General features: G+C 45.9%; 1 protein-coding gene across 2 annotated transcripts in view; it reads right to left on the bottom strand.

The window, feature by feature from the left end:
- Positions 1-26,427, bottom strand: part of RSU1 (Ras suppressor protein 1) — a 994,395-nt gene that overhangs the window by 407,510 nt on the left and 560,458 nt on the right. For both annotated transcript variants that reach the window (XM_069648354.1, XM_069648355.1), the window contains one exon: positions 23,902-24,034. In XM_069648354.1, coding sequence (XP_069504455.1) covers positions 23,902-24,034 — 133 coding nt within the window. The remainder of the gene's footprint in view (positions 1-23,901; positions 24,035-26,427) is intronic.

Here is a 26,427-nt window from a genome sequence, read left to right as displayed (position 1 = left end):
CTTATTAGTCCAAATATGTAGTTGTCTTCAGTCTTGAGAAATGTCTGTCTCTGGATAATGAAGCTATGTATGAAGTAGCACTGCCCTGTAAGAGACAGGAAATTTTCTGGAGCAAAAGGCTTGTGTTTGAGCTAATTTGCATACCCACAATGCCTATCTGATGTGGCTCCGAACAGGAGGTGAACTTCCAGCAATGGTTACTAGGCGGCACTGTGGCATGTGTGACTTGGCTCAAATGCATATTTCTACTTCCACATTTCAGGTGACTTTCTTTAAGCCTCTTGACCCTCCCTTAAATACTAGAACTTCATGGCAGATGCATTTTCTTGGAGCTTCCATTTAAGTACAAACTGCTATTTTATAAACGAACAACCGTGCTCCCTTTCAACCCCATGCAAAACATTTATCACACCAAAATGAAAGTAGCATAGGAGTAGATTGCAATGTTGCAGGCAAGCTATATAATTGAAACAGAGAATAGAAAAGGAAATCATTCTGGGTTTGTCATTTTGTAACTTGAGGGTCTGAGACTAGCAGATGCAACCTATTTCAAGACCAAAGGTTTCAACTTGGCTGACAGGTATGTAGGTTGATGTAAACAAACCACCTTGTATGTAAGGCGTACAAATTAAACACAATCCATGCTGCTAAAGGAAGCCATTGTAAAGTAACCAGAGTCAAGACCAATATGGTCATTATTTCCTTGCTCCAGAGAAGAGCTTGGATGCGGATAAGCTAGAAGTGGATTGCCCCCATCTCTATGGGACAAAAGCAGTGTCTGAGCCAAAGATCTAAACATCTAACTTAGCAAGAAAGGCCCTATTCATCATAGTACCATTTTAAACGGAATTATAGGAGCTTTTTCTTTAGCCACATGAGCCTGTAACGCAAGATGAGGATTAGGGAACCGCAGTGGTCATGCACACTGGAGAAGATGGTGTTCTGTGCCATTCAAGACGAGTAAAAAGTTGTATTTGGCCGTAGTATAAGGATTGCAATTCTAAATTAGATGGTTATAACTCAAGAGATTAATTTCATCATTCACATAGCGCTGTGACCTGCATTAACTCCACACTCCAATATAAAACATCTGAATACTTTGAACAGCAAGGTTATTTTTGTACTTTCTAATCCAGGCAATGTTCTGTGGCGGACCACGCTGAAGCTTCAATTTAGAACCCAATTAGTCATATACTAGGCATTTTTTTAAAAAACATGACACATAGCCTACTTCTGGAAAATTGCAATAATCTGCAACGCTTTTTGGACGTATTAAAAAGCTAAATCTGCCGTACAATTATGAATAAGGAAAATAGAAAGCATTGAAAAGAGAAGTTGGCATTAATATATTGTTAAATACGGGTACTTTGAGAGACATATCAGAAAATATTTACCTAGAGGAAGGATGTTTCCGAACATTATTCCTGCGGACACGCCGGCCAATATTAAACTATTGTGCGGTCAGACTCTACATTCTGATTGGCAGTTAGCGTCGTAAATGTAGCTCAATGTTAAACTTACATTCTATCTTGGGTTCTTACCCTTAAGAGGTACTATTAAGGATCAATCTGATGCACTGCACATAAAAACACACAACCAGAGCCCGAATAGGGTCTGCAGTTCAAATCTGCATAGTCTGATGTTCCCAATCCCCAACCACGCGCAAATCCTCACTCAGTGCAACCCACATTAATAGCAGTGCAGTGATCAGGGTATTTATAAAGTTTCAATCAAACACCACAGCGGCACACATACAAGCACACCCATGGAAAAGTGGGGTAGGAGGGAGTTTGTCAGGTGACAGTTCACACCTTGTGTCCAGACAACCCCTTCCTAACTCTGCACCGCTAAAATAAGATAAATAGAGCAGGCCTGCTTTGTCATGGTTTCATTTTTAGACCCTGTACAAAACACTCCATGGAGCTCTTGCAGAGATCAATGCCTAGTGATGGGCTGGAGATATAGCAACATGTCCTTTCATAGGCATTAGCCACACCAAGCTGGGTCAGTTGCTCAGTGAACTAATGTATGCACTACAGGAATCAGTGTCTAATCCCACGGTCAGCGGTTTGAATCCTGGCAGGTCCACTCAGCCCTTCATCCTTCCGACGTCGATAAAATGAGTAGCACACAGTTGGATATAAAACATCAAGATATCTAAAGGTGAATGTGTGCTTTACAAATGCACCTCTTCGGTTATGAGACGTTCATCCAACTTTCTGTGGGGCACTTCAAGTAATCCACACACAACATTTCTCTCTCCCACTCCTCATCTCATCAAATGGTAACCCCCCTGTGGGGCGAAAAGAAAGGAAAAAGAATCGCAGCCAAAATAAAATAATGGAGGATCCACTGGCATGTGAAGCCGCGGGGGAACCATCATTCGTGGCATGAGCAGAGCACAGTTGATTCCTAACCCTCTCATAGGACGGTGGGACAGGCACTCTGGTCAACGCTGTGCTGACAAAAACATCTTACCTGGTTTATCCTGCCTTCAAGCTTCACCACCGCAGTCTGGGCTCAAAGGGCAGTGCTCCCCTGACAGCACGGTGGGAGCACACAAACTCTCACTGCAGCGGGCCCAGTGCTTCATCACTGGTACAGCGCGTGAGGATGGGCAATGTCCAACTTCACTGCCACCTCCCGAGCCGTGTATGCCATATGCAGAGCTCCCTGTGAAGAGGAAGGGAACACTGCGTAATTGTGTTGGCCCAGACAGGACGACCGCAAATACCCCCCGGGCCTCTACTGGCATTCGCGGCCCAGGTGAAGGAAGTGGACTGGGTCGCCCTATGCTGCAATGTATGGATGGGCTGCATCTAACATACGCAGGCCGGCCATAAATGACTAAAGAGACACCCCTACGCTGTTGCTGGGCTGCTTCTACCATACACAGCGCAGTTTACAATAGGTTTTCCTGCCCCCCATACACTGTAGATGCCATGCCTAACAATTGATAAGAAATAGGAAACGATAGAACTGCAGCGGAAGTACGATTTCTGTATATAGCTACAGTACATTGTGAATAATATCTTCCTGTGGTACAATTGAACTTAGAAAGTGTGAATAATATCATCCTGTGATACAGCCGAATTAGAAAGTGTGCCTAACTGTAGTATAGGTAAACTTAGAAAGTGTGAATAATAACATCCTGTGGTATAGTTGAACTTGGAAAGTGTGAATAAAAGCATCCTATGCCAACTGTAGCACAGTTCAAATTTAGCCACGCCATGAGTCCATCCGACACACCATGGTCTGCCGAAAGAGACCCACTCCCGCCCGCCTCCCTTCCCCCCTCCTCAAACCTTCCCGCCCTCCACCACATCCTCAGCCCACTCCCTATCCAACTCCCAAGACAGACGAACCATCCCATCCCAATCCAGCCAGCCCTCCACTACGCCCCCAACTCAACCCCTATCCAAACACCAAACCAGAGGAGCCCAATGGCGAGGAAACCATTCTAAAACCCTTGTTCCTCTCATCCCCTCCACCCACCCGCCCACTATCATCATGCACGCACCCGCGCTCCCTCCAACGAACGGCCCACCCAGCCTCCCAGGCACACCCTGCCCCCACCACCACCGCCTCCACCTTCCTCTCATGAACTCCCCCAAACATCTTCCTCCGACCCCACTCCTTCCCCTCTCTAAAAACTGCATGCCTCGCCCTGGCAAGAACAGTAGCCGCATCCCTTTCACCATCCGACCCTCCTACCCTCTCTCACACTCCAACTGCAACAAAAATCCTGAAAAGAAAAACGTAACCATCTCCCTCAATCTCTCATTACTCCTCGCCACTCCGGTCTCGACCCACCACCACAATCTCCCAATCTCGATCATCACCACCCCCCCCTTTCCTCACCCTGCCTTAAACCCCTCTCCCTTGAAATCTCTCCAAACACAACGGGAAATCCTAACCCCCTACACCCCACCTTTGAGTCCCTTGACTCAAATCCAACCAACCTTGCACACCCATCCAACCCCACCCCCCACAACCACCACCTCGACCGCCCGCCTACTCTTCCCATCGACCACCCCCCCCTATGACCCCCCACTTTCCACGCTCTCCCCTCACCCCCCTCCGTACACCCCCACCACACCTCTGACCCACTCCTCCCAACCTCCACCTCTGCAACCTCCATATCATCCTCCTGTAACCAAGTAAGATGCATCCTTTTTAATGCCCGATCTCTAGCAAGAAACAGACACAGCATCTTTGACCACCTCAGACAAACCAGACCTATTCTTTATCACAGAAACCTGGTTCTCCGACGACTATGCCCCCGTCACCCATGAAGCCTCCCCCCCCCAGACTACTCCCTCATCCCACCCGACACTCTAGAGGAGGAGTAGCAGCAATCGCCTTCAAGTCACACTTCTCCGCCTCAATCATCGACAGCCAGCCAACCATCCCTTCCTGCGAATCGCTTCTCGTCAAACTATCGCTCCCCCCAACGTTATCCTACAGCTTCCTAATCATCTACAGGCCTCCTGGCTACGACAGACATTTCTCAAGCAACCTCTGCGATTCGATAGCCACCATCCCACCCTCACTCTTCTAGGAGACTTAAATATCTGGCTCGACATCCCCACCAACCCTATGACCCACTCTCTGATCGACTGCCTAGACGCCATTAACCTCTGTACCCACATAAATGGACCAACTCACTGTAAAGGACACACCCTTGATGCCATCTTCAGCTCCCAAGACCAGATAAATCTAAATCCCCCCACCCCTACCACCTGGTCCGATCACTTCCTCGTCCCTTTCAACATTCGCTCACCCGCCCCCTTTACCCAAACCAGAACCTCCAAATCTACGCGAATGCTGGAAGAAACTAAACCTAATCCTACCCAACCTAGCCAACACGCTCGTTCAGTCTCCTCCCCACCCAATGAACACTTAACCACCGACACCTTTGACTCATGGCTCAATACCTCATTAATCCTGCTCACGCCGACCTGCCAATCATGCGCTCACCATGGCCTTTTTCCAAGATGGTTTACACCAGAACTGAAGACTGCTAAACAACTATATAAGTCCCTCGAATGCAAATGGCAGAAAGATAAAACCACCCTGAGCAGATCCACCTTGGCCCGGCACCATGGCCACTACAAAGCCGAAGTCCGGAAAACAAAAAAAGCCCATTACAACTCTCGAATCCTCAACTGTGAAAACCCCAGCAAGAAACTCCACAAAATCATCTCTGAATTCACCAAACCATCATGTACCACCACCCAATCAGCCCCTTCTCAGTCACTCTGCGACTCATTGCTCTCCACTTCTACAACAGTGCTCTTGAAAGAACAAATTCCCTAACCAACAAGCTGGCCCTTTTGCACCCAACCACACAATCCACTGACCCTACCTGCCAACCCACCGCCTGCAACTGCAACCCAGCCGACTTTTGACTCGTTCACACCAATATCAAATAACCAATTTCTCAAACTGCTCTCCACACGGAAACCATCCGGCTCCCTGCTAGACCCCTGCACAGCCTCAACCCTCAAAGAAATATTTGCATCTACCTGTGCAGGAGAATACGCGAGAACCATCATAAACTACTCCCTCTCAGAAAGTTTTTCCGACGCATTCAAAACTGCTCATGTCAAGCCCCTCCTAAAAAAATGTCCCTCGACCCTCTCAACCCCAAAAAATACTGCCTCATCTCAAACACCAGGTTCTTTGCTAAACTCATCGATCAAACCGCTTACTCCCAACTAAATGCCTTTGTCGAAGCAAACAATCTCCTAGACCCTGTTCAATCAGGTTTCAGACCCCGACATGGAACCAAAACCACCCTGACCTCAATCTGGGATGACCTTAAAAACATTGCAGACTCTGCGGGATGCGCTGCACTAATCCTTCTTGACATATCCGCTGCCTTTGACACAATCACTCAATCCTCCTCGACCGCCTCCACTCCCCAGGAATACTTGGAAACGCTCTCAAGTAGATAGCATCCTTCCTCAACAATAGGAACCAAATAACCCTCCTCACCTCCTTTGCCTCCGCCGCCCGACCAGTCAATACCGGAGTTCCACAAGGAGCGTGCCTATCAGCCTTCCTGTTCAACCTCTACATGTCCACCCTCCCACGAATAATCCGCTCGCACAATATCCTGTGCTACAACAACGCCGACGACACCCAACTAATCCTAAAACTCCTTAACTCAAAACCCAGCTGCCAACCCGACCTCACTGCCTGCCTCCTTGACATTGATCACTGGATGACCACAAACCACCTCCTTTTAAACCCCACCAAAACTGAAATCACGGTGTGTGGCAACGCCGAACTTCTTCCGCACCCTCTAACCCTGGCCATCATCCATATGCAATCCCCAACACCTCAACCTCAGTAAAAAAATCCTTGGATGCACTCTCAACTCGGACCAAACCCCCTCGCACCAAGTTAACAACATCTCTAAGTCCTGCCACTACCACCTCAAAATTTAGGCGCATCTTTCCATACCTCCCCTATCCCAACAGACTTTCCGCAGTCCAATCAATTATAATATCAAGACTGGACTATGCTAAGTCCCTCTACCTCGGAGTCCAAGCATACCACCTGACTACAAAGAGCACAAAATGCTGCAGCCAAACTGCTGCTTGCACTTGGCCCAAGAGATCACACCTCCCCAGCTGTCAAAACTCCACTGGCTCCCGGTTGGACGAAGGGTGACTTTCAAAATCCTATGCATCTCTCACCAAGCAATGCATAAAACTGGACCTCAATACCTTCAGGACCAGCTAAAACCCTACCGTCCACCGCGCACTCTGAGATCAAGCTCTGCCCGCCTCCTAGTGATACCAAACACCAACTCAGTCAGGTTAGGTGGATCATCATTCTAAGCATTACCACCCTCTCTGTGGAACTCACTTCCACCCAACATTCGACTCACCGAAGACCTCATGTCCTTCCGCAAATTACTGAAAACGTGGCTTTTTCCTTAAAAATCAACTCTTAGCACAAACAGAATAAACAACCACAATAAACAGAACCCCAAGGTTGTTGAATCAAAGATAACAATCCAGTTTAAGGACCCAATTGAAGAAACAGAAAACTGTTTAAATGGAACGGACGAAGTGGGTGGAACGGACGAAGTGGATGGAACGGACGAAGTGGATGGAACGGACGAAGTGGATGGAACGGACGAAGCGGATGGAACGGACGAAGCGGATGGAACGGACGAAGCGGATGGAACGGACGAAGCGGATGGAACGGACGAAGCGGATGGAACGGACGAAGCGGATGGAACGGACGAAGCGGATGGAACGGACGAAGCGGATGGAACGGACGAAGCGGATGGAACGGACGAAGCGGATGAAGCGGTTGGAACGGATGAAGTGGTTGGAACGGATGAAGTGGTTGGAACGGATGAAGTGGTTGGAACGGATGGAACGGAGGAAATGGATGGAACGGATAGAGAGGACGGAACCAATTGAGTGAAGGGAATGGATAGAGTGAAAGAAACTGATCGAACAGATGGAACCAAGAGCTGGTTAGACTGAGTCTACTTGTCAGAACGAACGGATGGAATGGATGGAGCAGACGAAGCAGATAGAGCAGACGAAACAGATGGAACGGAGTGGACATACCAGCTGGAGTGGATGGAACGGAGTGCTAGCTGAGGTGAATGCACTGGCCGGAACAGATGGAACCGACAGAGCGAATGGAACTGATGAAACTGATGGAACAGAGTGGACGTACTGGCTGGAATTAATGGAATGGATGGAACAAAAAGAATAGATGGGACGAATGGAAGTTGGAACAGATTGAGAAGATGGGAACGGAAGAAATGGATGAAGTGGATGGAACGGATGGAACGGATGGAACAGACGGAACGGATGAAACAGACGGAACAGACGGAACGGATGAAACAGACGGAACGGATGAAACAGACGGAACGGATGAAACAGACGGAACAGATGGAACGGATAGAGTGGATGGAACCGATGAGTGTATAGAACGTCGGTATGGAAAGAACAAACGGAGTAGATGGTTGAGATGAACGCATAGAACGGATGAGTGGATTGAACGTATGATGAACGAGCAGATTGAACAGATGAAAAGGATGAGTAGTTTTAACGAATGAAACAGTTGGAATAAATCGAGTGGATTGAACAGATGCAGTGGATGAAACAGACACAGTCGACAGAACGGATGAGTGGATGGAACAGATGGAGTGGATGGAACAGGTAGAATAGATGGAACCGATGGAGTGGATGGAACCGATGGAGTGTATAGATTATATGGATGATGGATTGAGTGGATGGAATGATGGAAGGACTAAGATTAAATGGATGAAACAGACAAAATGGATGAACAGACGAAGTGGAATGAATGGACAGAGTAAATAAAATGGATAGAACAGATGGTGCGGACGAAATGCGCCTTACTGATAACCAACATATCACACTACCACACTTATTCTCTCCTATAAACCACCACTCAACTAGAACACAGCGATACTATGACACATTCGGTATAGCTGTTCCCATACTAACACTCGCCACATACTCCTCATCATCCTAATTAAACACAGGTAGCTGAGCACACACCGCTAGCTTAAGTGTCTCCTCAGGCCTAACGCAGCAACAAATCGGTCTGCATGTCATCCCTCCAGAATGAACACATATACCCGACCTCCCAACCACCACACCTACTGCTAAGAAGCAGCTGTCATGCAACTGCCACACCGGCTGCACACATATCCGGTGCACCCACGCACCTTATGACTCTTTCTCTCTCTACTAACTTGAACTACGGTTATCGAGGGCGTTCAACCTACCAGTGCTTTGAGATCATACCAATGATACATAAGGTGCTATACAAATGCCAAATAACATAACATAACATGGTATAAAGACTTTTTATATATTTCTAATGACTATTTTATATTTTTTCAAGGGCTCCTTTCAGTGTTTCAAACTCTTCTTTTTTTTAGTTATGCAGCTGCTTAGGTATAGTGAAAGAGTACGTTTAGAAACTGCTGGTGTACTGGGAGAAAGGAAACATCCAAATGCCAACTAAAGAAACTGTACACCCTCATTTCATTGTCTGCATTTCCTTGTGTGTGTTTAAAGTTATTAAAACCTTTTTTTCCCCCTGAGGGGTTGGGAAATCCTAACCTTTTCATTTTCATCCTGCATCCATTTCCCATCGTGGTGCATCAAGGTGACCTTAAACTCAGGTAATAGGGGTTGCTGGAGACAGGTAAGAGGCGGGCTAAGTGTTTAAAAGTAGGATAACGTGTCCAAAAAGTATATAGCTGTGCCCACCTACACCGGTCTCCCATTTAGTGTGTTAGAACCATACCCCTGCTACAGAACTTGTGAGGAACCCCCTGCAGGGTTTCAGAATGTACAAACTGCAATTAAGAAGCTACCACAATACTAGGTGAGGAGGTTCGGGTGACTTCATTTGTCCTAGTGGTTTATGCTCGCGTAAGAGACGTTTGAAGTTATGGGGAGATACTGAGGTGGGTTTGTTGTGAAATTCTAACAGTTATTAGGGTCAGTACATGGGTTCCCAAGGATGGGTAGGATGTGCCCCCTTGAAGCAAGCTGGGAAAATTCCAGAAGCAAGCGATAGTTTGAAGAGGGGATAGGAAAGAGCATGCAACTGGTGCCAGAAGCTTAATTTTCAGTGGCATGAATGGTCATCAGGAGCACATGATTGGTTGACAATACAAAGAATGGGCACCAGGATGATTAGAGTGGTCGGGGGAATGAGCATAGCAAGGACAAACTGGTAGTAGTTAATGGTAGAGTTGAGGAGGGAGGGGAAGGAAGTGATTGGGGAGAAAAACTTGTGCCTATGATTTTGGTGATCTTAGAAGAGAAATACTGTCAAAGCCCTTTAGAGAGAGATGATTGAGCAAAGGCTAGGAGGTCCAGAATATCCTGGAGGGTGAGGATAGCTTGCAAGGATCGAAGCATAGACAACATGACATTAGTGTAGTTAGTCTAAAAGGAGAACAATTTCCTTTGCACTCAATTTGCCAATTTCAGGTACATCACAAACAAACATGGTGTCATCGCCAAGGACTCCTTTATTGGTCTGTCTTTCTAGATGTCATTTCTTACTCAATCCCACTTTTTTTTAATGAACAGAATCTTATCTCTTTAGTATGTATAGGTGTATCTATACCAATGCCATTGATAATTGAACACAGAGAAAGCAATTTCTCATAGAATTAGACTTCACAGGCACCAGCCTCTGTTGATAACCAGTATACTCTTAACTTCATTTCTTTTTCTTCTCATAACTACTTTTTTTGTTGCCACTTTCTTTGCCTCATTGTTTTTTAATGAGGTGGCCTTGTTGAGAGGAACACCATAGCAGTGGCTAGATCCCCATCAAAATCCTTGATCCACAAATACCTGCAGGTTAGTTTTTGCTAGTTTATAATCTCTTTTATTGAATTTGTAAAATGCCAGGTCTGAAATGTGCATGATCTTTTGGAGCATGCCACTCTCTGAGATGTGCTATGATGCACGTTAAGGAAAACATAGACATGCTCGCTGTTCCATTAATGGTTCTCAACTGAGTTTTAGTCCATGTAGGAGGAGGTGACCAGTCAACTTACTACATGCCCATACATGAGTTGTCGTGCTTAAGCAAGTTTGGTGTGTTGGCCCACTGTTTTATGTGGCCCGCTATTTTGTATGGTTCAGCATTAATAGTGTAGTCTTATGTTATGGCTCATGAAAGGATCCTGTAAATTCGACTATATCAGCCTACCCTCATCAAACTACAGTGACTCAAGCATCACCTTCAAATCCTGCTGCGTCATTTAGAAGCCTGTTGCCCGCAAGAACCGAATCTACCTTGCTGAAAATCTCAGCATCTTTGGAGGCCTGAGATCCATCAGAATCAGGGACATATGCAGACTTGAACTATTCTGCTGCAGGAAGGAAAGCCCTAGAAGACAGGCATCTATGTCTATGGCCGCAGACTATCAAACATCCTCCCTGTCAAAACACCACACTTCTCTTATGCGCTAAAGGAATGAGCGCAAGATCCTCCTTTTCAATGAATGGCTCCTCCTTAACACCTAGATCCACACTCCCTCCACTCACCAACTAACCTGCTAATGGGGGATCTGCTAGATCCTGTTTCATCCCCTGGTTGCTTGTAGATCGCTTGCTGTAAAATTGCCTGCCCTCCCTCTGCCCATCTGCCTCCCCCTTTGTTAGCTCCCTCCGCACCTTGTATTTATCCCTTGCAATTTTCTTCCATCACAGTGCATTTCCCATATGACTTGTAAAGCGCTGCATTGCTTCCCAAAGGCAATTGTGTGCTCAATAAATACTCTATATATAATATGTTTTTGGGATTTATACTGTGCACTGCTGCATTTGCATCATGAATTGATATTGAACTGATATTGAATTGATATTTTATTTATATCGCACTCGTACACAAGTGTTTCAGAGTGGGACAAGGCAAGGAAGGGGAACAGGGGAGAACAAAACAACTTACTAGGCCCAGTGACATCGAGAACGTGCAAGTGCATGGGAAAGGGAAAAAGGGCAAAAGTGCATGGAACAGGGGAGAAGTGGAAAGTGCAGAAGAGAAGCAGATAAATAATAAAGGCAATAAACGGTGGTTGTGCAGCCAGCAACTGCGGAGTATAGCCGACAGGGTATGTCGGATAAGTGCAGAATAAAAGTCAGGGGTGGAGGACTGCATGGCTACAGATACATACCCCAATGCATACCCCATTCCCCAATTCCTCAAGGGGTGGCCCGGAGGCAGTGCAGGAGGATGGAAGGGTGAGCTGGTACCTGGGCCCGGAGGACAGAGGGTGGCCAGTGCACAGTGCAGAGAGAAAAACAGATTAGCAGGGGACAAGGGGGGGCAAAGGCCAAAGCAAAGAGGAAGGTCTTGAGGTGCATGGCCTCCAGGCACTGTGCTTGCACCTGAAAGAGGAGGGCGGGTTATGATAGTAGGGAAAGTGGACAAATGCAAGGTAGCTTGATAGGGTACACATCATATTCCGTCTTATTCCATAAGTCCCGGGTAATTCCCTTCTGCTTAGTAACAATCCGTCTCCTCGCGTCGGCCTCGAACAGTTCCCTATCAAGCCCTGTTTTGTTTTGAGAAAGGCTCTTGAGTAGCCGAAACACGTGTTAACAAGAATTAAAGGGCAAATAAGGAATAAAGGATGTTCTTTTGAGTTTTTGAACTGACAAATGTGGGGCAATTCTTGAGTGGCAGATTATTCATTCAACTAGGAAAGCAGTTTTCCATGTTAGTAATCTTAATGGACAAGTGTGCAAGGGTTCAAAAAGGGCACACATTAAGAATTTTAGAACCAGATTAAGATCCCAAATTGGTACTTGGAAAGGTTAAGGAGGAAACACATTGTTAAGTCCTTTTAAGAATTGAACTACTAAAGGAATTTTGAAATAGGAGCATTCTTCCGCCGAGCGCTTGAAAATGGAAAGCGCTGCAAGATAACCTTTAATGATCCCAACATTTAGACCTCTATATACTAGGGACAAGAGGAAGGACAGTACTTCCGGAACAGAACATAGAAAAGGATCAACATTCTTATTTCTGCACCAGTTGCAAAACTTTTTCCAACGGCAACGGTATAGAGATTTTGTTGCTGTCTTCTTGCTAAAAGCAACACCTCCATGACGTCATCTGGAAGGTCCCAATCCTTGTATCTCAGCCTTTCAGATATCAAGCGTGAAGGTTGAGAATCTTGACCTCTGGATGGAGAACCTGGCCCTCCATTTGTGAGGGAAGGTCCTCTCTTTGAGGAAGACGTAACGGGGGACAGATGGACATGTCTAGAAGGTCTGGGTACCACATTCTCCTGGCCCAATCCGGGGCAATTAGGATCATGCGGTTTCCGAACCGTCTCAGTCTCCTGATGACCTGAGGAATGACGGGAATCGGAGGGAAGGCGTATAATAGTGGGAAGTTCCACTCCACCATGAACGTGTCCCCTAGGGCTCCTTTCGGAAGAAATTCCCTTGAGCAATACCTTTCGCACTTCTGGTTGATTCCGGTCGCAAATAGGTCTACTTGAGGGCTTCCCCAAAGGGCAAAGATCTCTTGAATGACTTCCTGAGCCAGTTCCCACTCATGGGCCACTGTGCTCTGCCTGCTCAGAGCGTCCGCCGTCATATTCTCCTCCCCGGCTACATGAACTGCTGTTAAGGAGATTCCTTCTTGGATTGCCCAATACCAGAGCTGCATTGCCTCTCTGCACAGAGGTAGTGACCCTGCACCTCCTCTTTTGTTTAGATAATGCATGGGCACTGTGTTGTCCGTCATTATCAGGACATTTTTGCCTCTGACATAGTAGAAAAGCCTTCAGCGCTAGTCTGATTGCTCTCAGCTCTAAAAGGTTCATGTGTAGGTTGGACTCCGATGGAGACCAACGACCACTGATTGTCAGTCCGTTGGCATGAGCTCCCCACCCCATGAGTGAGGCGTCCGTCACAATTGTAATCTCCGGCCATGGTTGCCAAAAATGTTCTCCTTTTAGGATATTCTCTATGCAAGTCCACCACAGAAGATCCTGCCGAACCCTGTTCGGAATCTGAAGAAAATCCGTCATTTGACCTGAGAACTGGAACCATTGAGTCTTTAGAGCCCATTGAAGGGATCTCATCCTCAGGCGTGCCTCTGGCACTAGGAAGATGCAGGATGCCATGAGGCCCAGCAACCTTAAGAAGTCTTAGGCCTGGAGACTTTGGGCATTCTGGAATTTGGAAACCATCTGAAGAATGTCTTGAGCCCTCGATTTGGGGGGCAAGCTCTTTCCCAAGGATGTGTCTAATGCAGCCCCTATGTACTGGAGCTGTTGGGAAGGTGTCATTTGTGACTTCTTGAAATTGAGGGAGAAGCCCAGTATGTGGAGGAAGTGGCAGGTGACTTGCAGATGATCCAGTGCTTGTTCGGCAGAACGTGCCCTAATCAACCAATCGTCCAGGTAGGGGTAGACATGAATCCCCCCCTCTCCTGAGGTGAGCTGCCACTAATACCATTAACTTGGTGAAGACCCTCATGGCGGAGGTCAATCCGAATGGGATGAGTCGAAACTGATAGTGTGAGTCACCAACTACGAACCTCAGGTATTTTCTGTGCTTGAGACGAATTGGCACATGAAAATAAGCATCCTGGAGGTCCAATGACACCAACCAATCCTGAAGTTGCAGGGCCTGAAGGATCCGAGAAAGAGTAACCATCTTGAACTTGTCCTTCCTGAGGAGCTTCTTCAAGCCTCTTCAGTCCAAGATGGGTCTCAGTTCTCCATCCTTTTTGGGGATCAAAAAGTAAGGGGAGTACCATCCTTTGTTCCTCTCCGCTACAGGTACTGGTTCTATAGCACCTTTCTCCAGCAGGGTCTTCCTGCTGCAGGAGCTGGTCTGAAAACTTTAAAAGGTGTCTCCCTGGTGGATTGCTTTGAGGTTGTGTTAGAAAAGGAAGGCAGTAACCTTGGGCTTTTATTTCTAGAGCCCAAACATCTGAAGTAATGGCTCGCCATTCTTGCAGATGCTGTCACAGCCTGCCTCCCACTGGTGTCTTTTGATGCAAGTCCTCAAAGCGGTTTTGTGGCGATTGCTGCAGCTGCTGATTGCAAAGAGGCTGCAGCTGGAATTGGCGTTGCACGTTTTCCTCGTCCACCGCAAGTGGCCTTTCTCTGGCCTCTTTGACTGGCCATTCCTCTCGTCTTTCCATATGAGTAGTAGTAACGATAGAATCGTCCCCTCCAAGATTGTCCTGGCGCACGAAAAGCCTGAGGTTGTCTAATAGCAGCTCCTAAAGACTTGGCAGCTGCTTTTGAGGTGTGCAACCTCTCAAGGCTCTCGTCAGCCTTGCTGCCAAAAAGGTGAGACCCGTCAAACGGCATGTTCAGAAGACGGTTCTGCACATCTGGTGCGAAACGCGACTTCCGTAACCACGCAAATCTGTGCATTACCGTGCTAGTGCCCATGGACCTGCTCACACTATCTGCAGTGTCCAATGTAGATTGAAGGGATTCCTGCATGGCCTCCTTTCAATCTCTAACAATAGCTAGGAATCCTTCCCTTTCGTCCCCTTCTGGTATGTGCTCTGCCGCCATTGCAATGCACTCCCACAGAGTGTATGAAAACTTTGCCAAGGCACATGTGGAGTTGGCTGATTTTAATCCCAGCTGAAAATACCTTGCGTGCCCAACCATCCACACGCTTGTTGTCCCTATCTGGAGGGATAGAAGGGTACGCCATTTTATTTGAAGCTGTGGCTGCCTGGACCACCAGACTCTCGGGAGTGGGGTGTTTAGACAGATAGCCGGGGGTCGCTACTGCAAGGGGGGTAATTTGAAGTAAGGGATTTATTCACTGGAGGAATAGAATCCGGAGACTCCCAATTTTTGGCCACCCAATTTTGCAAGGCTACATGGAAGGGTAGGATTAGATCTTCGGTGGGACTATGATCCAATATATCGGTCAAATCATCCTGGATGAATTGGGTTGGTGGTCTAGCCCATCCTAAATAATCAACCACTTTTGTCATTAGTTGACGGTATGAGGGACTGGCATGCTCCCCTGGTTCTGGCCTGCCAAAATCTGTTTCAGGTGATGTATCAATGCCATGTGCATTATGTAAGGATTCCACCAAGTCCCTCATCTTGCTTTCTTCAGAAATCAGGCATTCTGGGACATTTGGGGTACCATATTCCAGTCCAAAAGGAACATTCTCCTCATCATATCTCTCCTGTTGCTCAAATATTGAAGTCAGGGATTTGAAACATTCCTTCCTTGGAAGAGGTTTAAAAACCTTTTCTGGGAGAGTTGTATTAGTGGAACCCGAAGGCATTACAGCCTTTGCAGCCTTCTCTTTTTCTGAGTTCTGAACTGGAGCCTTTGGAACCTTTGGCACCGAGGGCTTCGGGGTCGACGTCGACAGAGGTGTCGATGGCGCCGACGAAATAGTGGTTGTCGACAGAGCCGGGGTTGAGGCGCTCTTCAAAGATTTGCCCTTCGAGGTGTGTTGGGTTTCAGATGGCGTCGGTGACCTCGAGCGGTCTTTTTCGCTCGGCATCCTGGAAGGTTCCCGATCCTTCCTTCTTTGAGCACTCGAGCTCGAGGGCGCGCGAGTTTCAGAGCGATAACGCTCCCGGCTGGCTTCCGAAGAAGGCGCAGACCGAGGCTTCGCATTCTCAAACACCTCCATCATTTTCACCCTGAATGCTTCCCACTCTTCGGAGGAAGAATGTTTTGTGGGGCATTTCATCCCTTTTTGAAACCTGATCGCGAGGTCGTAGTTGGAGTCTATGACGAGGACATATCGAATATTCTTCCGTTATTTACTGCGTCACAGAACTCGAGGCGCACCGAATCTCCAACATGCACCGCAGAAAAACGGAACTGAAGCCAACGGGCGCCGCGCATGCTACTTGTATACCCAATGACGTCACCCTCAACGGAGGCTTTCAAGGGACCATCGACTCGACGACATTGACGCATGGCGCCCTCTGCCGAAAATGTTTTCCGAAGCAGCTAAAGCTGGATGGAATTCATCTAAGATGAGGAATACGTTGGAGGACACAATCCACTCGGAATAGAGGTTTGCGAGCAGAGGGGAGCCCTGTGTGGTCAGGTGATGAGATGCATAGGCCAGCGAACAGGCATGTGAGTCAGTTGTAGAGGTGTAGTGTTATAAACTGATATCTGTTAGAAGAGAAGTTTAAATTGCCATGTGTGTGTTTGCCGAGTTGGTACACATACTTTGTGTTAGAACAAAGCATCTAAGCATGTTAGGTCAGGGAGCAGTCAGTTAAGACTGACAACGGGTTGGTGATCAGTGCAGACCATCTAGAAGCTCCATATGGCAAATTACAACATGGCACGAAAAGCAGGAAAAATCATAAAAGGCTTTACAACACATCTGTTACAAGTCATTGCAAGGCACAAAAGCCAGGCCTGCCCGTCTATCTTTCATTCTTTCTCTCCCTCGCACACTATAAGCCAGTTTTAAAAAAGGTTCTGGAGAGGGGGTAGTCCAAGTGCTAAGGATTGTGGAAGGCATGAACATGTGGTTCAAAGGAATGGCTGCCTGAGACTTTATAGCCCCTTTGGCCGATCTCCAATCCCCCCGCTACTATAAAGCACTGGAATGTGTGGAGCTTAACTGCATCACAGCCTACCCACATGATAAGAGATGCTATGACCCCTCCATTGCAGACTCCTGAAACAGCACTCAACCACATCTACAGGTTCTTCACCACTCTTTCGATCCCCATGCTCCACGATCTCTCTGCCAACATTGACATGGTTAACCATCCCCCTGCACTCCAGGCGCTAGATTAGAAGTATTGGACTTTGCCTCCAATACTTTCTTCACACACCCATGTACCTTTATCCAACTCTACTCGTCACTTTTAGACATGGCGGCTTTCTTTACATCATGTGTTCCTCTGCAAATTCCTTCCCTCGATCTATAAACCTTTCAATGGTCTTACTTTGCCCATCCTTACACGTACCCAAACTAGATAACTATTTTCTGATATTCTGCAAGTCCTACTGTCCAACCATATGACTGCTCAATCGCTCTGTTCCCCACCTGCCTTTCCCATCCTTGCTCGGCCTCCCTAAACTTAAAAATGAACAATAACACCACTGGTCAGCGTTTGAAGACATCAAAACGCCCCTCCCGTCTCTAGAAGGGCCGCCAGAGATGTACAGTGCGATTCTCTGCCTGGTTTATACCTGTACAGATGCATTAGTAGTCCCAAATCAGCTACCGAAGCTTGATATACAAAAGATCATTGCTCGTGCTCAGATATGTAAAAGCGCTGCCCAAATGGCTTCGGGAGAGGAAAAGTTTGAGGCAGACTCAGGGGGGGTAAGTCGGGAGACCCACTGGTACATGGTGGGATAGGGCAGGAGAGGAGGGTGGGTGATGCTGTGCAGGGGGAATTAAGTGTGCAGTGGAGACCCCGCCAAACATGGCGCACTGGCAGAGAGCTACCTTCAGAGGTGGTCTTCCACAAGAACGCTCTTCTGTCGGGCGATTTAGACCGGGATCCTAGAGTTGTATATTACAGTGCTTTTCTGCATCTGCGTGATCTGTTAGTTTGTGCCGTCCACTTTTAATATTTCCACTTCCCATTTCACAGCCTGGGACATGCCACATCCCAATGCCCAGTTATTATAAAGCACTTGCGTGGGAATTCTTCGCCTGCTCTAGTGATTCACGCATAGTATTAAAACGGCAATATTTTATCTTAAATAAATACAAAGGAAATACAGACACATTGCTTTAGGCACCGGCAGACAGCCACACATTTAGCATCATGTTTGTTAAAAGGATAATGATGGAAGGTAGACTTCAAGACCGTACAACTGAAAATGATAGGGGAGCGAAAAGGAACCAACTAAAACAGTGCCCGTCCAGAGTACACAGCCCAAAACATACAGAAACATCTGAAACGAGCGGAAGGAAGCAGCGGATCTTATAGTCACAAGCACGAGAATGGTAAACATTCAACAGCTTATATCTTTGGCGCCAATGCGGGACACTAAAGCATTTCAAACAGAATCAAGGAAACTTAGAAGACAACAGATCTAATTAACGGACCGTAGAGTTAAAGATGCAAAGGGACAGAAGGCTCATTCAGCATTCAAAAGAAGATAGAGAGCATGTGATAGCTCTTTATACATATTTAAAGGGCTGTAATCAAAAGGAACAGACTTCCTGAATAGTAATAAACAATGCAAGAGTTTCCAAAATGAAAGTTAACAAATTGAGTTAGATCACAGAGCAAAGCCCCCGTTACTCACGTGCAAATCTTTCTCAAATCTAAAACATTTCACAAACTATCTTTTAATTTTTAGTTTTGGCTTTTAGGTGGCACTATAAATTCTTCCTAGGAGCTGAACCAATTGACCCGCGACATAAAGATAGGGCAGAGAAGGATTGTGAGGAGGGGCACACACAGGTCGTTGCCCACCATCTAACTGCCAAGCCAGCTAGGGACCATGCTATCCACAAGGCCAGTCCCACCCACTAACCTGCCTCTTTACCCCAAATACAGGCCCCCTGGGATTGTTGAGCAAGCTCTGTGCTTTGGAGGGGATGCCTGTGTTATTTCTAAGCAGTCTTCTAAAATGTAGTAGCTTAACTACAGGTTTAATCCAGATCCTGGAGTAATAAACATTTCTTAACTAGCGCCTTCAGATACTTGATTTATAAATATTGGTGTTCTCGAAATATTTCTTTGCACCATCCAACAATGTTGTCTCTTGCCTAGACATTAGCCAGACATTGCCATCACACACTCAGGTACCAAATCCATGTTCTCACTGTTGCCATTTGATGGCCAGGTTGTACCAAATGTGGTAGTGCCTGTAAATGCTCGTCCGATGTCTACACAAAAGCCTAAACTGATGGTAGCTAATTTAACAAGCGCTGGCAAAGCGAACTGCTTTCCAGTAACAAAAGATCTTGGATTGTGAAGCAATGCAGACGGAAAGCCCGAGTTCAACATTTGCATGTGGTCTTTTTAAAAAGGAACACGCTTAGCAGTACTCCACATACCAAACAACAACTTCTTTCAGGCCCACTACAACAAATCTAGAAAGCAACCTGGATTCTCTATTAAGGAATTTTGACCAGATTACTCTTAAACTGGTAGAGTCTCATTGGTTACAGTAACATGATCGTTGTCACTTAGTTTTGGGACAAAGCAGTTTTCTAAAAATCGCCAGTGTGCATTGCAGAGAAAACACCCCAATCTTTCAGCATTCTGCTGTCACTTGAAAATCTATTTGCTGTGATCTTAAATTGTATTGTATTGTTTTGCATTTGTTATTTATATAGCGCTCTTTACCCACTTGTGTAGCCTCAATTTGCTTTTTCCTTGGATGAACGCCCTTGGTGACCGTAGTTGATGTGGTTAGAGATTCTAAGGGATTAGCTTAGATGCGTGTGGGCATGTTTGCCATTCTAAGACTTGGGTGGCTGGCAAGGCTCGACTAACAAGCCCAGTAGAGGTCAGACACGTGGGTGGGTGCTCTTGAGGTTTGGAGAGTCTATGTGTGGCCAGCTATACCGGGTTGTGGTCGCTCGCTTGTCCAGGTCTAGAGTTGAGAGTCCATCGGCTACACTAAATACAGCGACCTAACAATGCAAGTGGTGTGAGGTACTAAGCATAGCTAGATTTGAGAATTCTGTATAGTAGGAGAGAGGCCATGTACTTTGAGGGAGAGAAGCAATGTACTTTGAAATCAATCTGTGCCAGAATACGACGGCAAAGTGAACCATATTTCAGGTAATATAAGGCCTCTTGCTCTGCTTTTTGACAGAAATCTGTTAATGACATACAGACAACTGATGAAGTAGCTTCTAAGCAAACGTATAAACATCATCTTAAATTGTATACAAGAGCTTGAACAAGGGGGGACACAATTGTTTACAACCTGATAAGATAGAGAGCTTCCAAAGGCTGTGTATGACCAGCGTTTCACTGTATAGGAGAAGACTAGATGACAGACATGTATGCTCATTTCACGGCGTGAACTCTCACACTGTCTGCCCAACTACTCACTCCCTCTTCAAGGAGAAATCTGAAAACATTCCCCTTAGGAAAACACTCCCACTGTCCTTTTACCCTAATCTCATGCATTGAGCTTGGAAAAGCATATCTGGGGAGTCAATCACCTGAGTTTTGGGCGTTTTGCTCTACTGGAAATATTTAGAAATCACCCGGAGATGTATCCGCGGAAGTGCAAAGGAAAATATTAAATACAGGGTTTGTTACATTCTCCATTAAAGTACATAACTGTATTACAAGCAGGAGTTCTAGTTAGGCAATATAGACAGGGGGGTAAGGGGAGCTTTATTGGCTGGTAATGGCTCTAGGACCCAGGTCAAATGCCAGAATGAAATGAGGGCTTGAATGCAGGTCGTGGGCAGTGCCTTCCCACTGATGCCTCCCCATCCCTAGAGGTGTATGCAGCTATTAACACCCCAGACATGTCAGCAAAATGTTGGGAGCCGGAAGGGCAGAAATCACAATGTTTGTTTCATCTAGATGTTTGCCAAAGGCTTATCATCATGAGTCAGCTGAACACTATACAAGTACTATTAAATGGGTTCACGCACAGTTCTCGGAGTTTAAGGGGAAAATGCTGATTCAGGGTTATACATGTGCATCCCCTGCCTTCAGGCTGAGGTTGACAAACCTCAAGCCTGCACTTGGACAAGAGGCTCAATCTCTGATGCCTTCCAAACGGAAAAGGTTTTCATAGTTGGATAGATTTTCGAGCATTAGCATCTTACAGAAGAGTTGACCTTGAGTTAGCAGATGGGAACACATGTACCAGTTACCTACATAAAGCAATGCAACTTGGGAAAAAATGTGTTCTACCATATAATTTGAAATCCAAAGAAAGTGTTTGCCAATCTATTAAAATATATGTTCCTAATTATGGCAAATTTAATGTTGTATAGTGTTGTGCAAATATTAATTGTATATTGTACAAAATCTCGGCTACTTTTTGGCTTATTTTTCTCTTTGCACTATGGAAATCCACTATAATTAATCATGTTCTGCAATCTTCAAGTCTCTTTGGCTGGTGGGGAACCTCGCATCTGTTGTGGTCTCAAGCCAGAAGTTCGTTCGAGATTTTTTTGCCCAGTTAAAACAGTGCATCTATCGGCGTTAATAACTCCTGTTTCCTTGATAGATGGTTAACAGTCCGGGCACTAGATTCAATGCTGCATTTAATTGAACGTCAATGGCGGTGGGTGTAACATTGATGTTTTAACAGCTAGCATGTAGAATTTCAGGACAGGGCAAATGATCTGGGAATGATGTTCAGTTCGATACTTCCCTTTTTTGAACTGCACCACTGCAGTCATTCTTTCATGCGTCTTCCTGATAGAGAGCAGTAGATTTGGAGCTGTGCGCTGACAAAATGTGTATTGCGGGAGGATTGTTCCATGGTGGCGAGCGCGTCAAACTCCCCATGTTGAGTATAGCCAAGGGCCAGCAGGCCTGTGTCAGGAGACTCATTATCAGCGACAGAGACTGAGTGACTGATTTTCAAGCTACAGTGCACTTAGAGATGTGAGCCGTCCAGATCAAGCCGAACAGCCCAAACCTCACCTTCATAAACAGGCACGCTAAAGAGGAGTATATACGGCTTGTGGTTTACAGACTTCTTTTTTTACTGTTTGTGTAAGTTTTGTGACAAAAGAAATGAGCAGGCAGTCCAGTTTGCATCACTTGCTCAGGAGGGCTTCATGCCTGAATCAGTATTGGAGACACATTTTACATTTTAAATGGTGTGGTCATTCTTATGTTCTCAAAATGTTCTCTGCTTTTATGCAAATCACCAGGAAACCACATGGGTGCAATTTGTCCCCTCCTCTTTCTCATTGGTGATGGGTTTACAGAATGAGGGCGATTTACTCACCAACGGCATTGCTTAATTACTGAATGAGAGAGTGATTAACTTACAAACCTTCGAGAACTTAATTTACAATATGCTGACGTGACCACACTTTAGAGCCCCCTCCCAGATTGGCCATCCCACTTGTATGCAGAGCATTAGCCCATGATTGGGTTCAAGGGTCTAGGGCAGGCTCAGCATTCCATAGTTGTGTGGCGCAACACCGAGTTCTGCTATGCATTCTCCATGTTAAGCCCCAGTCTCCAAGACATGCTAGGTATTGCGGGACACAGTGTGTCCATCGTTTCTGTTGACGGAAACAGGCCAGGATCTCGGAGACTCCTCACCATACACACTCTACTTCAGACCGACATTCCCTACACAAACATGCACACAGCGTTGTCATCATGTGCAGATTTCGTGTATGTGCCCTGCCGCATGTGAATCTGCTGTGGTAACAATGAAGAGCCACTAAACTGGAAGGCGGGTGTTAACAAGTAAAATGTACCCGATACCCTTAACAGATGAAGAGACAAAAGCCCCAAATATTTTACCCGTCATTAAGAATGGACTGGTGAATAAATTTACAGCTGCGTTTCCTCCATCCACGCTACTGTATATGCCTGGCGTCGAGATCACATTCCAACACCCTGTGATAGCTAGCAAAAAACGCGACCTTTAGAAACCCATGTTTATGCTTGCAATTCATTTATTTCACTTTTGTGACAAGCTTCATATTTTTGCTGGCATACATCTCAAGGGATTGGTCAGCAGAGTGAATACCTTCAACTGGTCTAATACATACACAATGCCATAGAAAAGCACCTAAAATAAACACATTTAAAAAAACAGTGCATGAACCTCCGCACATCAATGTCTTAAAATCCACATTAGAAGATGGACCGAGTATGGAAACATGAACAAAGAAAATCTACGCTTGGACAAACTACAAGGTCACAAGTGCCAGTTACTGACAAGAACTCCGACATCAGCATTTTAAATACTAATTATTTAAATTAGTATTTAAATTAGACTAGCCGGTCCAATAGCACAGAGAGTAGAGCGCTTGCTTTGACATCTGTGCAGAGCCTTGGAGGTTCAAATCCCGGCAGGGCCAAACTCAGCCTTTCATCCTTCCGAGGTCGATAAATGAGCACCACACACCGTGGGTAATATATAAGTAGCGCTCAGATGCCTGAGGGTTCGTAGCGCTATATGAATGCTGAATTATTATTATTATTAATTATAACACCATAAGCCACCCACATTTATTTTGCATTTAATTGAAATTTCAGTCAACTAAAATGCATATTTACAGAGATCCAATATCTGTTTTGCAACAATTGTGACCAATTATCGCTGCACATCAATCGTTTGTCACTGATGAAATTCATCTGTTTGTAACAAGATAGTATTTTATATCTTAATTATAAAGTTATTGCCAAAACACTGTCATGCTGCAAATTTGTACTGTTTGAAATTGGACACTTACTACTTATAAGTTTCGGAACGGATATATTCAAAAACATGAGAAACTCCGAGCTGGAACTGGTCCGCGATGGGCGTGACCCAAGGATTATTCTCTGCTTTGAAAACCTGTTTCTGTCCCGTGAGGTCCAAATTACCTGCAAAAGAACAAATCAGCATTAACAAAAAACAATGTGGGAGATACTGCAATCAATACAACCTCCATACAAATTAAAGTACAATATCCATAGGCTTTTCCAAGTTGCAGATCTTCAAGTTTAGGTGTAGTGGGCAGACTTTGCCTCTAAAATATATGTACAGCATATATATCACAAACATTGCATACCTGTAATCGTCTTTCTGAGGTTTGAGTATATCTGCTTAGAATCACACGCTTTGCATAGGCCGACATCAAGTGGTTGGCGCAGAGTATTACATAACTTGTTTTCAAAATCAAAAAGGGACTTCGACAGGGCGTTTGTACTATCCCTGCTGTGATGTGTACTGTACCCATCGTCCGTCAAGTGTCGAGAGGTCCTCAGATTGCTTTTTTCATTCCATCATGTTAGTCGCATTTCACAGAGCTTCTATGCTTTGAGTTTATTGCTCTTCTCCGAGATTTAATAATTAACTTAAATACCGCGCTCTTTCTCACCTTTGGCAAGTTCGCTCTATACTTCCGACTCGACACTTCCAGTGAATCTCGACCAGGCCTTCCCATGGTCCAGAGATCCAGGAGCCTTGCGAACAGCCTACACAGTAGTGAGTGGGGAGAAACCATATATAAAACCCCTTAGAGAATGCCTCCATTCATATTCCCCATTAATCTTAATTCTTAGGTCTCCCTTTCTTCCGATCACTTATAATGGAGAAAACTCCATTAAAATGTGGTCCGTCTTGCAACCCAAACTTTCCCTGGAACGAAACACACTGTGTGTGTGTGTGTGTGTGTGTGGCCATTGCCTCCCTCATGAACAACGGGAAACTAGATGCTGAGCGTATAAGGTCTTTTTTCGTCTGAAAACACTTAAAGACTGACGGTTGAAGTGCTTGGCAGCCTATGCGATGCAAGCTGAAGCATCGTCTGAATACCCCGCCGGTATATGCGATGCAAGCTGAAGCATCGTCTGAATACCCCGCCGGCACAGAGGAATCTGAAGCAGAGCAATAAAGTCCAGGCACCATAAGTGACACTGGGGAGACGTCCGACTGGAAAACGAAGATTCCCAGGTGCCCGTCCCCAGCTCTGGAGGGCAGGCATCCTGCACTGCTATGAAGGGTTCCTCTGACAACAAAAGCAAACATATTAGACATACCGAGGGGTCAGTAGCAGCACAGGAGACGCTGACACGCATCAAACACAAACACAGAACCTCGCCACATGTTTCGGCGCACCCATCAAAAAGTGGTAAATCGGTTGTGGAACCTAGCCCTTCAGCAGGCTGGATGGATGTGCACCAAATACAAAATACATGGGCACAAAGTGCTGTAGATGGGCCTATTTTGGTTTCGGCTAAAACCATGCAGTAGTTTTTAAAACGTTTATGGATAAGGGAGCGAACCCTGACCCCAAAAATGTTTTATATATCTCCTACAATGCATCACAGTATTGAGGCTTTTCTGAAATGAAAACCTGCCATTTCATTTCTTTAATGCAAGAAATTTCCACAGTAATGCGGAGAAAAGCCGAAAAACAAAAGTGCTCCAAATGATATTTGGAAGAGAGGGAAAGGGTTGACTTTATTTTATGGGAGAGGCAGTGCGAACATTCATAGTCCCCGGGAGGAGGTATGGGGCCTGGCAGGATACTCGACTACCCAAAGTGTCACTCCTCTTATACATGCCCAAGGGTTTATTATTTTCCCTTAACTCCTAGTGGAAATTGGATAGGGGAATGAGAATTTATTGGCTCGGGTCAATGTTTACCTCAAGGGCTCCCTAAACTGCCATGTGCTGTAGGACTGCTAAGGCAGCGCTTTAAGGAGCTCTCAGGGGGGAATGGGTGAAGGCCACCTGGCCATTTCTGGATCCGTCAGTTGGTACTCGTTCAAACAATAGAGCGTTGTACTTTGCCGGAAAGACCTTTGGGGCGATGGCCCCATGCCCCCCACCGCAGGAGGTGGACACTGTATATCGTCATACCAGAGCTAACCGCAAATGAAAGGACTTTGGAAATATACAAAGAATACCATGGTTATGTTTTGGGAGAGGTGGAGAGGTCAAACGGAAGTGACATGTATTGCAAGGGGCCAGACAATGAGGGGATGTAAGGGAAGGCGAATTGGAGGCGGATTGGGTTTGCTTGGATGGTGGGTTAGTGATATGCTGTCCGTTTATTGGTGTGCAAACCTGTAATACATGGGATCTCGACTTGGCCATTCACAATGAGACTCAGTCTTTCATTCCATTTTTGCGTTGTTAAATGGTACAGGGACTCCAGAGGACCTCCATCCAGACACCCCAAGAACATTCAACAGGATAAAGTAGGAGACCTACTTTCAAATATCCATAGGGGTTTCCGGGTATGTTGCAATGGGATGAGGATTTTGGG

Source organism: Ambystoma mexicanum, chromosome 2q, assembly GCF_040938575.1.
Source record: "Ambystoma mexicanum isolate Mex_15411 chromosome 2q, UKY_AmexF1_1, whole genome shotgun sequence".
Lineage (NCBI taxonomy): Eukaryota > Metazoa > Chordata > Amphibia > Caudata > Ambystomatidae > Ambystoma > Ambystoma mexicanum.
The sequence above is the reverse complement of the archived record's forward strand: the minus strand, read 5'-3'. Positions and strand labels throughout refer to the sequence as shown.